Consider the following 15,567-nt stretch of genomic DNA (forward strand, 5'->3'; position numbering starts at 1 on the left):
CAAGTACTCTTTACATCGGAGACCAGTTGATCAGATCGGTTGATTTTTTGTGTAAGTATAAGTTAACACGAAGCGCGAAGCGATACGAAGCTGATTTTCGACACCAGACTCGACTACGCGTGAGAAGAAAATTCTCAGTTACTTTGGTTAGGTATAGTTCGCGACAGGTCGAGATGGCAATCGGGGTATGAGGCGGGGGGACGCCCCGCACAACCTGTCGCGTTCTTACTATACATAGCTCGACGCCTGCCTAAAATATTGGATTGAAACACTTAGATTTCCCAATTGGGGGCTGAAATCCAGTATCCTGATTTTGTATTGCTGAAATAATAATACTATACAATAGTGTAGAGTACCTGATAAAGGTTCGTCCGGATACACTCCTCCGTATTTTGAAGGATCTGCCTCGTACAACTTGTTGACAGCGTCCACACGGAAACCAGAAACCCCCTTATCCAACCAGAACCGTAGAACATCCTAAAATATCAAGTGAACTTTTATTTTACATATTTTGTAGGTACTAGCTTGCTCCCGCGACTTCACCCGTGTGGATTTTAAATCCTTTTTAATCCCCTGATCCCCCAATATTCATTAGAAATGGGCAGACGCGCTACTATACGCTAACATACCTACTATTTGGTGTGATTGCAGTAAGGCCACCCATTTAGTTTTGAAAAGTCCCATGGTATTTGTTTTTCAGGGTCCTCTAACTAAAACACCCTGAAAAACAATCTCGAGTAGTTAAAATAGTGTTATCGTTTTCACAATATACCGTGCGGTAAAGGATAGGTAGCATTAAGCTACAAATTTTTGTCCGACATCCATAAACGTACCTACCACTTGTAAATCCAAATTAATATATTATGGTTAGTATTAATACCTTCATTGCGGCTTGCACACTGTCGCTACGGTAGTTAAGGTCGGGCTGTCCGATAACAAACTGATGCAAGTAGTACTGGCCGCGGCCCTCGTGGAATTCCCACGCGCTTTTGCGGAAATTGCTCACCTAGAAATGAATTTAGAGATGTATTGTTTTGAGAGCAAGAGTCTTGAGACTTTGAGGAATATCTACTTAAGGCGGAAACAAATAATCGGACGCGGCTGACCGCTGCGACTAGGCATAGGAATCTTTTTGGATCCAAATTAAATTAAAGGACTTGGTAAAACTTGACGACACGTGTTATATCCGCCTCGATGAGAGAAGACAAAATATTATGAAATAAATGCCAATTTTAGACTTGATGAGAATGATAGCAAGAATTTACCTGAGAGAACATGCCTAGGCAAAGAGGCACAGCTTCCCCCTATTTCAATACTGGCGGTGCGGCGGGCGCCGCATCGTAAAGTTCTACCACAACGCATCCTGGGAATTCACATGGGAATCACGTTAAATTCCGACGTAGTCTTGAGATGCGAAGTCGCACTGCAAGTATTGTTGACGAGCCCCTTTGGTTCTAAAAATACTTTAAAAAACCAGCAATACCTACCCAGTTGCTAGGTGGTTTGGTGTAGACAGTGCCATTCTCGTCGGTGGCGTTGAGCCCGTCAGACCACACGTAGTAGTCCGTGTAGGGCGCCTCGCGCGCGATGGACTTGCTGAACCATTCACTCTCGTTGCCCGTGTGGTTGGGCACGAAGTCCAGAACAACGCGGATACCTGGAAGGTTTAAAGGTAACAAGTGAAAAATCAAAATCACGGCTTCCCTTCCAAAAAAACGAAGTACTTAAAAACAATTTGAAAATGACGCCATACATCCGCTACATTTAACTTTTTCAAAAAAAAAAGCACTCATGAACTAGATGTTACATCATCTCCATTCCACCGACATTGGAGATTGGAGGAGTTGCAAAGAGTGTTGGTAGGTCATGTTACATGTGGCAGGAAAATTACAAAGTAAAGTCGATACCTAAGAGATGTCCCATCATCGCCGTACTAACCGTTGCTAAGACTCGATTAGGTACCGAGAAAACCGCTTTGTTAGATATTTTAAGCGCCGATTTAGATCAGCCAACATGCTCAAGACGGCATAAGACGCTCAAAGAAAAATCTTAACATTATACAAACCCAAGCTCTTAGAGACGCTGACAAGTTTCTCGAAGTCAGCCATAGTGCCGTATTCGTCTTGTATCTGGCGGTAGTCCGTGATGTCGTAGCCGGCGTCGTACATGGGCGACTTGTAGATGGGCGACATCCATATCGCGTCCACGCCCGTCTCCGCCAGGTACGGCAGCTTCTCCGTTATTCCTGGTAATAAGTAGGACAGTTAGTTTTTACGATTAGTGCTCAAACCTATCCTCTATATGCAAGGTGTAAATGAGTTGATATCTGATAGGTAGGAAGTAGGTAGGTAAGTACATGATTGCAATTAAGATAAAAACTTATGTTTGTTTCGATTGTTATTCAACACTTTAGTTGTCTATCTAAATCGTTACTACTTATAGTAAAGTTGATGATAATAATAATCGGTTTGCTTTGTTGATGCGCTGGAGTAGTTTTGTATCATTATGGAAATACTTACAAAGGACTTTAGGTACCTGTTTACACAAACGACAGCGTAATGGGTAGAGAGTTGATATTTTCTCAGTATATCTATTGCCGCTATAATAAAGAGTTATTTCTTGTAGGTGCGTGCTATTTGGTACCGAACCCTTTGTGTGCGAGTCCAACTTGCACTTGACTGATTTTTATTTTTTTTCTTAAGCTTGCTTTCGCTTAGCACTGAATTCGAAATGATTGAGGAATTTTTTGAAAAGAAAAGTTCATCCGATCGCGAGTTTGAGATTTACAACAGGTATAAACAGCAACATACAACATCGTTGCATACCGGTCATTATCTATTGATTAATAAAAATAACTTGTTAAAGATTTTTAACTGAACACCGAGTCAAGACCTATCATTGAATTAGATTATGAATCATGAACAGCTGTCACAAAACAATAAGTCGTTAGTTAAATTGTAATATTAGGTACGTAAAAGGTATAAGTACATACACCTATCACAGCATACCTATTACCTAAGTATTTGGATGCTTGATAGCCAATAGGACTTTACGCGAAATTAATAAGTAGATAGGTACCTACGCCAAACTAAAGCGAGGTTTAGACTAGTCACTAGCACGAACTTCTTGCAAGTTATTTCGCAATTACTTGCAGAATTTTTTACACTACGAGCAATATAGTACATGTAGGTATAAGGTACGTACATTTGTGACTTCCGGCAAGTCCAGCAAGTTACAAAACTTGCGGAAGTGAGCTTTTTTTTATTCAGATAAAAGTTAGCCCTTGACTGCAATCTCACCTGGTAGTAAGTGATGATGCAGTCTAAGATGGTAGCGGGCTAACATGGAAGGGGTATGGCAGTTTTTATTAAACCCTTTGGTTTCTACACTGCATCGTACCGGAACGCTAAATCGCTTGGTGGCACGGCTTTGCCGGTCATCCTAGTGCCTTTCTTGCAGTCATGCGCTTGCCAACCATTAACCAATGTATAATATAGAATTCCTATAACACACTAGCAACCCGCCCGGCTTCGCACGGGTAGAACGACATATTATATTACGTAGGAATCTCTAATTTTTTTGAAATAAAATATAGCCTATGTCAAGGCGACACTTGCGCACTACCTACTTTTCCGTACTGAAAGAGAGGGAGAGAAAAACGGAGCCCTTTTCATGTCACTCTGCTGTCTGTCTGTCCGCGTATCACGGGTCTCTAGCTCGGATGAAATGATTTACAAACCTGAAATTTTGGTAGGTACCTAGGTCGATATACATTACCTTCTGCCGCGTACTGCACTTATATAAGACTAGAGGATACCCGTAACCCGGTGTGTGCTACTACGCTAAAAAATCCCGTTTTTTTCCTTCGTCTAAAACCATCATCGAATTATTGCCTTTCTAATGAAACCGGTTTGGGGCACATCGGTTGGATTGTTTCAAAGTATATAACGTTCAGGAAGCTTCGAGATGTCTTCTTGTCCAAAATTCCTCAGTGCTTGAAGACCAAAGTCTTCGAACAGTGCGTGTTGCCAGTGATGACATATGGATCCGAGACATAGTCGCTAACTAAGTATGGGCCTCATAAGAAAGCTCAGAACCGACATAGGTAGCTCAACGGATTGCAAAGCTGAAGTGGCAATGGGCAGGGCACATAGTTCGTACAACCGATAGACGTTGGGGTCCCAAGGTGCTGGAAGTGCGACCTCGCGCCGGAAGACGCAGCGTTGGAAGAACCCCCACTTGGTGGACGGACGACATCAGGCGAGTCGCAGGGAGCCGCTGGATGCAGGCGGCGCAAGACCGTGGCGTGTGGAAGTCCCTACAAGAGATCTACGTCCAGCAGTGGAAGTCTATTGGTTGATGATGATGATGATGATGATGATGATGATGATGATGATGATGATACACAACATAAGACGTGTCGCCGCGCGTTGCGTTGCCTATCTAGCTCACAGAAAAACAAATGCAGCAAATATTTCGAAATCAAGTTAGCTCACCGTTTAGGTCGCCAATGCCATCTGCGTTGCTGTCCTTGAAGGAACGCGGATAGATTTGGTAGATTAGGGCGGTCTTCCACCAGTCCAGATCCGACACGGACGCCGTGGCCGCCACTGCAAGCAGAAGGATCAGCACACGCATCGCTACTAGGTTAATACTAGCTACGAATTTTAAAACATGAACTAATGTTGTCTTCCCAACAGCTACCGAGTAAATGCGAAGGGGCTAAGTGACACTTCCTTTAAAGAATAGGTTCGAGTGTCCAGTGCAATGATAATATCGAAGTGACGAATGCAATTGTTTGTTTTGCAAATTAGGTACTTATTGGATTATTAAGTAGATAGATATCTTTCCATTTTAATCTTAACTCTTAGCCCTTGATATTGAGTATGTACTGTCATCATCATCATCATCAACAAATAGACGTCCACTGCTGGACATAGGTCTCTTGTAGGGACTTCCACACGCCACGGTCTTGCGCCGCCTGGATCCAGCGGCTCCCTGCGACTCGTATGATGTCGTCCGTCCACCTAGTGGGGGGGTCTTCCAACGCTGCGTCTTCCGGTGCTAGGTCGCCATTCCAGCACCTTGGGAGGGACCCCAACGTCTATCGGTTGTACGAACTATGTGCCCTGCCCATTGCCACTTCAGCTTCGCAACCCGTTGAGCTATGTCGGTTACTCTAGTTCTCCTACGGATCTCCTCATTTCTGATTTGATCACGTAGAGAAACTCCAAGCATAGCTCTCTCCATCGCCCGCTGAGTGACTCTGAGCTTTCTTATGAGGCCCATAGTACTATCAGGACCTGGGAATTTGCGGAAAAACCATAGATTTCGTTGGGATAGTAAGTATTTACTACTTACCTACAAGATAATATCTTACGCGTCAATGATGAATGTTGACGACCTCCCTGGCGCAGTGGTTTTATAAACGGTCCCGGGTTCGATTCCCGACGGGCAATTTAGGAATGTAGAATTTCTAAATTGGCCCCGGTTTGGTCTGCTGGGCTGGGAGGCTGCGGCCGTGGCTATTTACCACCATACCGGCAAAGCCGCTCCGCTTAGTGGTTTAACATAAATCTCGAGACTACTTCCCAGATTATGCAGGTTTTGATTCACACTCATTTTTTCCTTCATCTATATACTGACTGACTGATCTATCAACGCACAGCTCAAACTACTGGACGGATCGCGCTGAAATTCAGCATGCAAATAGCTTTTATGACGTAGGCATCCGCTAAGAAAGGATTTTTCAAAAGTCAACCCCTAAAGGGGTAAAATAGGGGTTTAAGTTTGAATGAAAGTCTGTCAGTTTTGAAGTGTCTATAAACAAAGTTTGTATTTAATATTTTTGCAATTAGCTTAGCAGTATGACATATTTTATTAAGCTCATAATGTGTTAAAATCTCATTGTTAATAAGACCAACCCTAAGGGTGTAAAATAGGGGTTTAAAATTTGTTTAGTCCACGCGGACGAAGTCGCGGGCATAAGCTAGTGTAAATATATAAAAGGAAAAGGCGACTGACTGACTGATCTATCAACGCACAGCTCAAACTACTGGACGGATCGGGCTGAAATTTGGGATGCAGATAGCTATTATGACGTAGGCATCCGCTAAGAAAGGATTTTTGAAAATTCAACTCCTAAGGGGGTGAAATAGGGGTTTGAAATTTGTGTAGTCCACGCGGACGAAGTCGCGAGCATAAGCTAGTGAATCATAAAAGGACCTAATTTCGCCACTGGCAGCCAATGCATGTTGCATCATACAGATTCGACCTGTTTCAGCGGATTACAGCAAATTAAGCTTTTGGTTCATTGTATATCATGGACTTCCGCAAAGTAACGCCTGCTTCTATACAATACTGATATTGAGTACTAATTTTGTTTAATAAATAATAATCATACTGCCACTACGTCAAAGAAGTTTAACTTTGTGTAAAGATTATACGCGCTAATATTTTTTCTAAATAATTAACCTACTGAAAAAACAGATTGTGTCTAATTGTGTTCTGTAAACCAATTTCTAAACTAAAACGGTTAGTCTAAAAATCAAGTGCTATTCCTTTCATAACGTTCTCTGCGGAAAAGGATAGCACTAGATTTAGACCTATCACCTGGCAATTTTTTTAAGTCTAGAGATTGTACAACAGAATTAGCCACATTACCCATTTACACCCAAAATTCCTCGCGTGACTCAGGAGTTTTTTTTCATCGAGTCACAGTGTTATTTAGGGGTGTGACTTAACGGGAACAACTCTTACTTTACTAACTTATTTTATAGTATGAAAATTAAATACTGTATACGTGACTAATTATATTTATTGCCAGGAATAAGACAGATTCACATTACTTGAAAAACAATATAGTCCGCCAAGATGCCTAGTGAAGAAATATAGTTTTACATTTTACCCTGAAACACACAAAACGCTCGACGGTTCGTGTCGAACACAGCTCCTAAAAATTGTAACCCTATCCGCGGAAAAAGTTAGTATAGCGTTCTCTCTGTTACGAAACGATAGAGCCAAAAATATCAGCGGACGCTGAGGCACCAACCAATCACAAACGAAACTATGTTTTCTGATTGAATTTCGAATGTTTTTTGAAAACTTGTTTGTGATTGGTTGGTGTCTCAAAATGGTTTACAATCACTGAGATTTTTAGCTCTATCACTTGTATGGGATTACGTAACACAGAGAAAGCGCTATACTTACTTCTTTCCGCAGATACAGTATAGCAACTATACTCTTCGGGGTCAGCACATTGAGCAGTAGATTGCATAAGCAGATTTCATTGATAAATTGATAATTATCTTAACCACAACTAAAATAGAGTTCACAATATCGCGAAAGAACAAATCCAAAAGGAATTATCTCTTGCACGCTATTTTGAACTCTACTTCAATAGTAATTTAGTTCAATAACAATGAAAACTGCTCGAGCATTTAGCTGCTCAGTTTAGGCTGAGCCTTATACTGCGATTCAATTTTTTGGCGTCTAAGAGAGCTGCAAGAACAGATACGCGCAGGTACAATACGAAAAGACAGTGACGACTATACGAAAAACGCTGACGCGTACATATGGGGCGGAGCCGAGTCTTTCGATATCAACTGAAATTCGGTTTTATTTTCTTTGACATTCAAAATTTGTTGGAAAACAAAACATAAAGCACACTCAAAGGACGCGCGGCGCGTTGTCGCCTTTATTCAAAGTACATAAAGATTATTTTGGGCTGTTGTTAATATTATTAAGAACAAGAATAACCTAAATACCTTCAAGGCAAGATTGAATAGGCATGTTCTAGCCAAGCGCGCTCTAACCTAGACCTGATTATTGTTTTTTATTAAGTATGATTTTCGTCAAGCGCAAATCTCAGTAAAAAAAAAACGCTACGCTGCGTCTCCACCATTCTGCGGGTGTGCGTCGTGCCTTTTTTGCCAAAAGTTTGGTTTCATTACACCAATTTCACTGTTATCATCATCATCATCATCACCATCAAGCGATATGCTGGACATGTCTTACGTCTCTTGTAGGGACTTCCACACGCCAGTCTTGCGCCATCTGAATGCTACGACTAACTGAGACTCGTGTGATACTGATAACATCTGTCCACCAAGAGTGAGGGTCCAGTATTTCAACCGTACGTTAAAGTAAATAAAGCCTAGTTTAGTTGCTATCATAAAACCAGCACGCCCTTCCATAGGTATGCGCCGGACTTTAGGCACCTCAAGGCGTCTTCATCAGTCAAGGGAGTTTCACTAGCTATTTGACTCTGTATCACAAAACAACGCGTCATAATGTAAAATAAATATGTACCTACAAACTTACATTAAGGAACTTGGATCATATACTTAGCTATCACTTCACACAATACATGCTAAATCTCAAAATAGTTCTCACTGCTTCATAATATTTACAAAATGTACAAATATATTATTAATCTATAAACAATATATTAACATAATGATTTCAGGTGTTTCGCAGTTGGCACTAATTAATAACACAAAAAATATTTTGTAAATACAACTATTGTCGCTAGACTAAAGCCTAGTTGCACGATAGATGGTTAAAATTACAGTATAAGCAAAATGGACAGTTAACTATTAATGATTTGTTAACTTTTATCCTTTTTTACCGATAATCTTAATCATAGTAGCTTGTGCAACCCACTTTGCTTTTCATTGATGGTCAAAATTTAAGAGTAACTGTAACCTAATTTTTACAGCCTCTCATGGAATTGGACCTTAATCGTCATAGAATTTAGTAAAACAATTTTTAGGCAAAAATTCACTTGATTCATGGAGATGAAAGAGCAATGAACATGAGGCTTTTCGGCTTTTAATTATAAAATAAATAATCTTTTCAGCGATGATAGTAATCCAAACATATTAAAGGTACATTTTAGGGCCACTTGCACCCAACTGCTTAATCTGGTTTAGTTAAATTTTATAATGCTGTCACTTTTTATCAAGTTTATTCCAGGGTTAAGAAAAAAAGAATAGGGATAGAAAATTTAACTTAAACACATTTAAGAGGACGGTGCAAGTCGCCCTTAGACTTGTTTAACATTAATTAAGTTTAGAGGTAGTATAAATTGAAAAATAGCACCTCTGTAGAATTTCAACTAGTGCCAATTTAACCCTTAAGCGGCATCAAGACATTAGGACAAAAGTTTAAAGATGCCTGTCCACTAAAGCGGAGCGGAGATGTGTTCAGCAGATCAGTCAGATGACGTGATCAAAAGTATCACAATATTATCTCTCAAAAATCTGATATTGTGTGTATGTTTTAGTCTTTTATCTGCCCCACTGTCGAAGGACAGTCACTCACTAAAACGTGTTTTTTTTGGTCTTTTACCCGTAATTGTGTATTTATGTCGGTAAGTATTTGTAAAAGTTTGCATTTATGCTAGTAAGTAGGTATATATAAGTTGGTGAACTTACAGGGGTAAGAAAGTCAGTTTTGACGAAACCCTTAAAAATCCGATAGGTCAACAAAAGTCCGGTCCGCTTGGATTGATAGGCACCCTTAGGACGTGCTTACTTTGCATGCGTTTTCGTACAAATCAAGACGTACGAGCACGTACGAAGAGGTACCCGATTATACGTCGTACGTACGACTGATTCGGATACAGCGTGAGCGCCTCCATAGTACTTGAAGTATCAGAATTGATCGTGCCTGTTCGCACGACCGAATCACGTACGAAATCGCAGGCAACGTGAGCACGGCCTAAAACTAACAACAACACCATGTACTTACTATGAACTATGAGAAATAATCCTATCGAGATATGAAACATGCTTTTTTTGCCTGAGACCATCTCAAAATAAGTAAAAATAACTCAGTATTTTTTTTAAGTTTCATACCTTCAGAGATATCGGAAAAATTGTTAATAGGCATGAAATTACAATAGCAATAGACGAAAAAATCAGTAATTTTTTGCAAAAATTCAAATCGGAAAGTTTATATCTAAATTATGACACAGCAAATATTATGAAATTGGCATCAGGAACATTAGATCAATGTTTTCTTTTTCTTTCTTTTTCACCAAGTTTCATATCTTGATAGGTTGTGGTGATTTGCAAGAGAAATAAAATCTCTATTGTTCTATGTATTAATACTACGCAATACGTACGTATTAATCCAAATTCACTAGCTACTCAAATTAAACATTTTGTTGTATAAATATAATTATGTACGTCTTATTTGTAAAATGTAAATTTTTTAATCCTTTGATTGCCATATTATTTTTTAACAAAGATACAATATAAATTAATCCAATTGGAAGGGCAGATTTGCCGCTATTCTAGGTTTCTTCTTCCTTTGAGGTTTGGAGGTCGCTTGCTGTTTTTGAGGAACCTAGTGGAAAAGAAAACCAATCATTTTAAATAGATCACATAACATGAGACTCAAAAACAGTGACAGTTTTTAGTTCCACTTCAATCAACACGCCTTTAGGCCTTAAAGGCGTATTGATGGCCTGTCATGCAACTGTCATGTGGTTAAAATAACGTTATGGTTACCGTTAAACTTCTATCGCCAATAAGAGCAAAAGGGTGGCTGAAATCAGGGTTTGTTAATTTTGGCCAAGAATTTTGGCTTTAACCTTCAAGGTAATTTTTTTGTCTAAAGTTAACAAACCTTGACTTGTGCAACCCATTTCGCTCTTACTGCCGATCATTTAACCGCCTGTCATGCAACTGGAGCTGAATGCGGCCATACACGGACAGATTCATGTCTCATCTATTAATACCTGGCTGAGTTTGTGGGCTCTTCTCAGACGTGGGTGCGTTTGTAACCCTCGTAACTTTAGTTTTAAGTTGGATCCGTGGACGGATCGGGCTGAAATTTCGCATGCAGATAGCTATTATGACGTAGGCATCCGCTAAGAAAGGATTTTTGATAATTCAACCCCTACGGGGTTGAAATAGGGGTTTGGAATTTGAGTAGTCCGAACGAACGGACGAAGTCGCGAGCATAAGCTAGTGTTGAATAAATGATTTGACTTTTGACTCTTCATGGCCTGCACGCGTGCTGGTGGTGATGTACTTACCGCTTGCGCGAGGGGCTGCGGCGGCGGCGGCGGGTTGTGCGGCGGCGCTCCCACATCCTTCCGAGACGACGACGGCCCGCTTGAGTTTATCTGTCGCCTATGAACAAAACGATTTCACTAAGAAACAGTTCTTCAATAAAAACATAAAAATGCTAAAGTGTGTTTGTTTGTTGGTTTTTTGGCTTATTTGTTTGTTGGTTTATTGGTTTGTTGGTTAGTCCTTCAATCACGTCGCAATGGAGCAACGGGTTGACGGGTTGTATGGGTATAGTCAAAGGACTGAATAGTGACATAGGCTACTTTTTATCCCGGAACATCAAAGAGTTCCCACGGGATTTTTTAAAACCTAAATCCACGTGGACGAAGTCGCAGGAATCAGCTAGTCATCAATAAATAAAAAATATGTTAAGTGCGGAAACTTCTATTATTTGTTGTTATAGCGGCAATAGAATAAATACACTTTCAGTGATAATTTCACCTCTACCTATTACGGTTCACGATATACAGCCCGCTGACAGACGGACGGACGGACGGACAGCGGAGGCTAGGTTGTCTTGGCACCCTTCGGGTACAGATTAACCTCGAAACAAAAATAAACTTGTAATGCCCGAGACATCATCCGTGTGGATTAAGATTTTTTTAAAAATCCCGCGAGACCCTTTGACTTTCAGAGACCAAACGTAGTCTATATCATTTCCCAGGATGCAAGCTGTATATCTGTACACGTCAAAATCGGTTAAACGGACGGGCCGTGATATGCTAGCAGACAGACGTGAGACAGATAGACAGACACCCTTTCGCATTTATAATATTAGTATTTTAATAAGTTTAAGTGATTATGTAAAATGGTGATAATAAAAAGAATACCCGGCGGAGTTTGTTGTGGGTTCTTTTCAGACCTGGGCGCTTGTGGAACTATTCTTCGAAAAATTATCACCACATATCTTCATCTTACAAGTGCAACAACCGACCATCAAAAAATTTTTTACAAAAATAAAATAAAAACCGACTTCAATACCTAGCCACAAACACTAAAAATTAAAAAAGGGGAATATTAGTCATTTAACATGGCTAATATTCTTTAAAAAAAACCGATCGGCCGTTTACGATCACGTGACTAAAGCAGACAAAAAATAATTTTCTTTGTCGATTTTCTCTTTAAAATATCTCGTATTTTTCTTAACTGACTAAATAGTTGGGTTCCAAAATTTCTATTACGTATTCAATATGGATGGCATCAATAGATCCTATATTTTACATGCTGTCAAATACCCCATTCCGCACGCATTTTGCTGCCTGCAATATTGTGCTAAATCAAAATTGCGCTATATAAGATTGTATAACGTTAAACTTACTTAGATTTACAACACTAGCGCATCGTGAGATTGAAACTTACGACCTTTCGGACTTCATAAAATTTATCTTATCTATCTAATTCCCATTTTCCCCCCACTTAGAGACAAACTGATAGGTACAGGGGATATAACCCCATATCGCTTAAGATTTGTGTGCACAAACACTTCAAAGGCACACTTCATGTATTACTTCATACATACTTGTCTCAAGTGTTAATTGTCTTCCCAGTTAGACACTAGAACTAATCTTTATCACATATTATAAATGCGAAAGTAAGTCTGTCTTTCTATCTGTTGCACCATTTCACGGCCCTTGCGTTTAACTGATTTTGACGTTGGGTACCGAGATAACTTGCATCTCGGAGACGGAGATAGGGCGTTTGTGCACTTTTCCGTGATTTCACGGATCCGCCAAAAAAATACGAATCGAATGTACGTTTATTTATGACGGCCACCTCGAAAAATTACGGATACGAATGGAATACGGATGAGTGCACAAAGGCCCATAGGCTACATTTATCCCGAAAAATTGAAGAGTTCCCAAACGATTTTTAAGAAACTTAAATCCATGCGGACGAAAGTCTCGGGCATAGTCTCTACATAGTATAAAATAAAGTCGCTTCCCGCTGTCTGTATGTATGTATGTATGTATGAACGCGTAGATCTTTTAAACTACGCAACGGATTTTAATGCGGTTTTTACCAAAAGATAGAGTGATTCAAGAGGAAGGTTTATAGCTATAGTTTAATTCTCAAAAAATTAGAGAACCCATTCTTAAGAACTTATGATAATAATAAGATCTTCTTACCTCGTTTGCGCTTGTAGAGGAATGAAGGGATTGTTCAACTTTTCGCCATTACTTGCAGTCTGGTTAGGGGCAGGTTGGTCGGGTCTCGACACCGATTGTAAGCTCTGTAAACAACATATCATTATAAATAATATCTGTTCCGGCTGTACTCACGTGTTTAGTCGACGTTAGCCCGACTAGTTTCGAACCCATCCAGGGTCCTTTTTCAAGGGAGACAGTCCGGGCACGCGCCGCGGTTTTGACTGCGGGCCGCACGTGCCGCATATCATTATATTAGGTTTCATGTCGTCGTCCTCACTAATAGTCGTCCACTACTGGACATAAGCCCCTTACAAATATCGCCACAGAACACGGTATTCTAACTAATTTTGTTGAACACGATCTCTAAAAAAACTAAAATGTCTAAAATGTCCAAACTTAAATCTAAATATATAAAAGGAAAAGGTGACTGACTGACTGATCTATCAACGCACAGATCAAACGGATTGGGCTGAAATTTGGCATGAAGATAGCTATTATGACGTAGGCACCCGCTAAGAAAGGATTTTTGAAAGTCCAACCCCTGAGGCTCTAAAAGTCGAAGTCGCGGAAATAAGCTAGTGTAATATGAAAAGGACAGACAAACTTACGCAGATACTCTGAATTTAGTTCATACAAAATACATCAGGATCGACGCCATCGTAGTCCGAAATTTAAATACTTATTATAAGAACTTATTATGTACTAACCTCATACAAAATAATATTATAATATACAGGATGTAACCAGAACGCTGGCAAAAACGAAGACAGGTGATGGTACTGATGATTACTGATATGATACCACAAAAAACGCGAAAAATAAAATATAAAAATCCTATAATTTTGTAAGTTTACGATATATTGCAAATAAAACATTTGACTGACGCCAGAGGTCAACGAACGTTACGTAATTAGGTCACTCGGAATCAATGCCGTGTCGTAAGTGAGGCATTGACCCGAGTTTTTCACGCTATTGCGTGTTTGAAAAATACTAAATCACTAACTACAAAATGAGGCAAATGGTTATTGGTATTGGATTGTGTTTAGGTAGTATAACAATAACGCAGTTTTTGCTAGCGTTCTGGTTACACCCTGTATACATATCGGAATGACTAATCCACTAAACTGTCTATCTGTGTGGATATCTCCCAACTGTATGTATTTTAGCGTTTAAACTATCGTGAGTGATTTCCATTATATATTATATCTTCCCCGGCTTTACTCTCGCGCACGCGCAGCTCGCAGTAACAACCGCGACGAGTGCGCGAACTGACTCCCTTGAAAAAGGACCCCGGATGGGTTCGAAACTAGTCGGGCTAATGTCGACTAAACACGTGAGTAAAGCCGGGACAGATATTATATACAACTGTATGTAGTATAAACTGTAAAAAGATAGAAACAAAAGAAACCTACCTGTCCTTTAACCCACGAGGGTTCTAACGTCACAGCTTGGTTGACGTTCGGTAGATGTTTGGGGAACGCATGGTTGCCAACTTGCTGGTTGCCTAAATTGCTTTGGTTGCCAACTTGCTGGTTGCCAAAATTGCCTTGGTTGCCAACTTGCTGGTTTCCGAAAGTACTCTGGTTGCCTTGGCTACCGAAGTTGCTCTGATTATTGTAATTATGGTTGTTCTGTTGGTTGCGCGGCGGCACTTGGTTGCGGTCTTGGTAACCAAACTGGTTGCGAGGATAGTTTATTTGTGGGAATGGCACTTGACTGGGCCCAGGGCCTTGGAAGGGTTGGGCGAATGTTGGGTATGGCGGCATCGGTGGCTGATTCTATGGAAATAAAACAAAATAATGTAGAATACATATATTATAGAAAAGTATGTATAGTATGAGATTTTACATCTCACCAAGGTTAATAGAATTCAAGCTTCTAAACAAAACAAAATCAGACTAAAATGGACCTTCCTAAGTTCCTTGATTCACAGTCACAAATTCAGTACCACGAATTTTAATTTCCACCCAATTTCCGCCCACTGAGATTTTCCCCTCTGTTATTTGTATGGGATTACGTAACAGCCTGTACTGACTTTTTTCCGTGGATAGAAGATAGTGCTGTAGTATTTTATTTTTATTTTATTGAAGCACCAATATAATTATACAAAAAAATACATCATTCAAATCCTAGGTGCCAGGTTATTATACAATTCCAATTATAAATATTCTTAGTTACAAGAAAATTGGTGATCTACACAATAGGCTAACTAGAAACAGAGACAAACTTGTAGCTCCTACCTTCCGCCTCAGGAAAGTCCAAAAGTCATTTGTGGGTATGGGTATTACCTTTTATAATAAAATCCCGCAAACTATTTTGGACTTACCTTTGCACAA

General features: G+C 39.9%; 2 protein-coding genes across 2 annotated transcripts in view; both read right to left on the minus strand.

The window, feature by feature from the left end:
• The window catches only part of LOC117982633 (maltase A1-like), a 306,078-nt gene extending 301,361 nt beyond the window's left edge, over positions 1–4,717 (minus strand). The window contains exons 1-5 of the mRNA XM_034969003.2: positions 4,497–4,717; positions 2,066–2,245; positions 1,488–1,657; positions 881–1,006; positions 357–477 (exon numbers count right to left, since the gene is read on the minus strand). Coding sequence (XP_034824894.1) covers positions 357–477; positions 881–1,006; positions 1,488–1,657; positions 2,066–2,245; positions 4,497–4,638 — 739 coding nt within the window. The 5' untranslated portion in view covers positions 4,639–4,717. The remainder of the gene's footprint in view (positions 1–356; positions 478–880; positions 1,007–1,487; positions 1,658–2,065; positions 2,246–4,496) is intronic.
• A 2,082-nt stretch (positions 4,718–6,799) lies between these two features.
• Positions 6,800–15,567, minus strand: part of pcm (5'-3' exoribonuclease pacman) — a 41,073-nt gene continuing 32,305 nt past the window's right edge. Inside the window, exons 30-33 of the mRNA XM_034969032.2 lie at positions 14,644–15,009; positions 13,211–13,314; positions 11,048–11,144; positions 6,800–10,353 (exon numbers count right to left, since the gene is read on the minus strand). Coding sequence (XP_034824923.1) covers positions 10,267–10,353; positions 11,048–11,144; positions 13,211–13,314; positions 14,644–15,009 — 654 coding nt within the window. The 3' untranslated portion in view covers positions 6,800–10,266. The remainder of the gene's footprint in view (positions 10,354–11,047; positions 11,145–13,210; positions 13,315–14,643; positions 15,010–15,567) is intronic.

The sequence above is a fragment of the Maniola hyperantus genome, chromosome 5 (assembly GCF_902806685.2).
Source record: "Maniola hyperantus chromosome 5, iAphHyp1.2, whole genome shotgun sequence".
Taxonomy (NCBI): domain Eukaryota; kingdom Metazoa; phylum Arthropoda; class Insecta; order Lepidoptera; family Nymphalidae; genus Maniola; species Maniola hyperantus.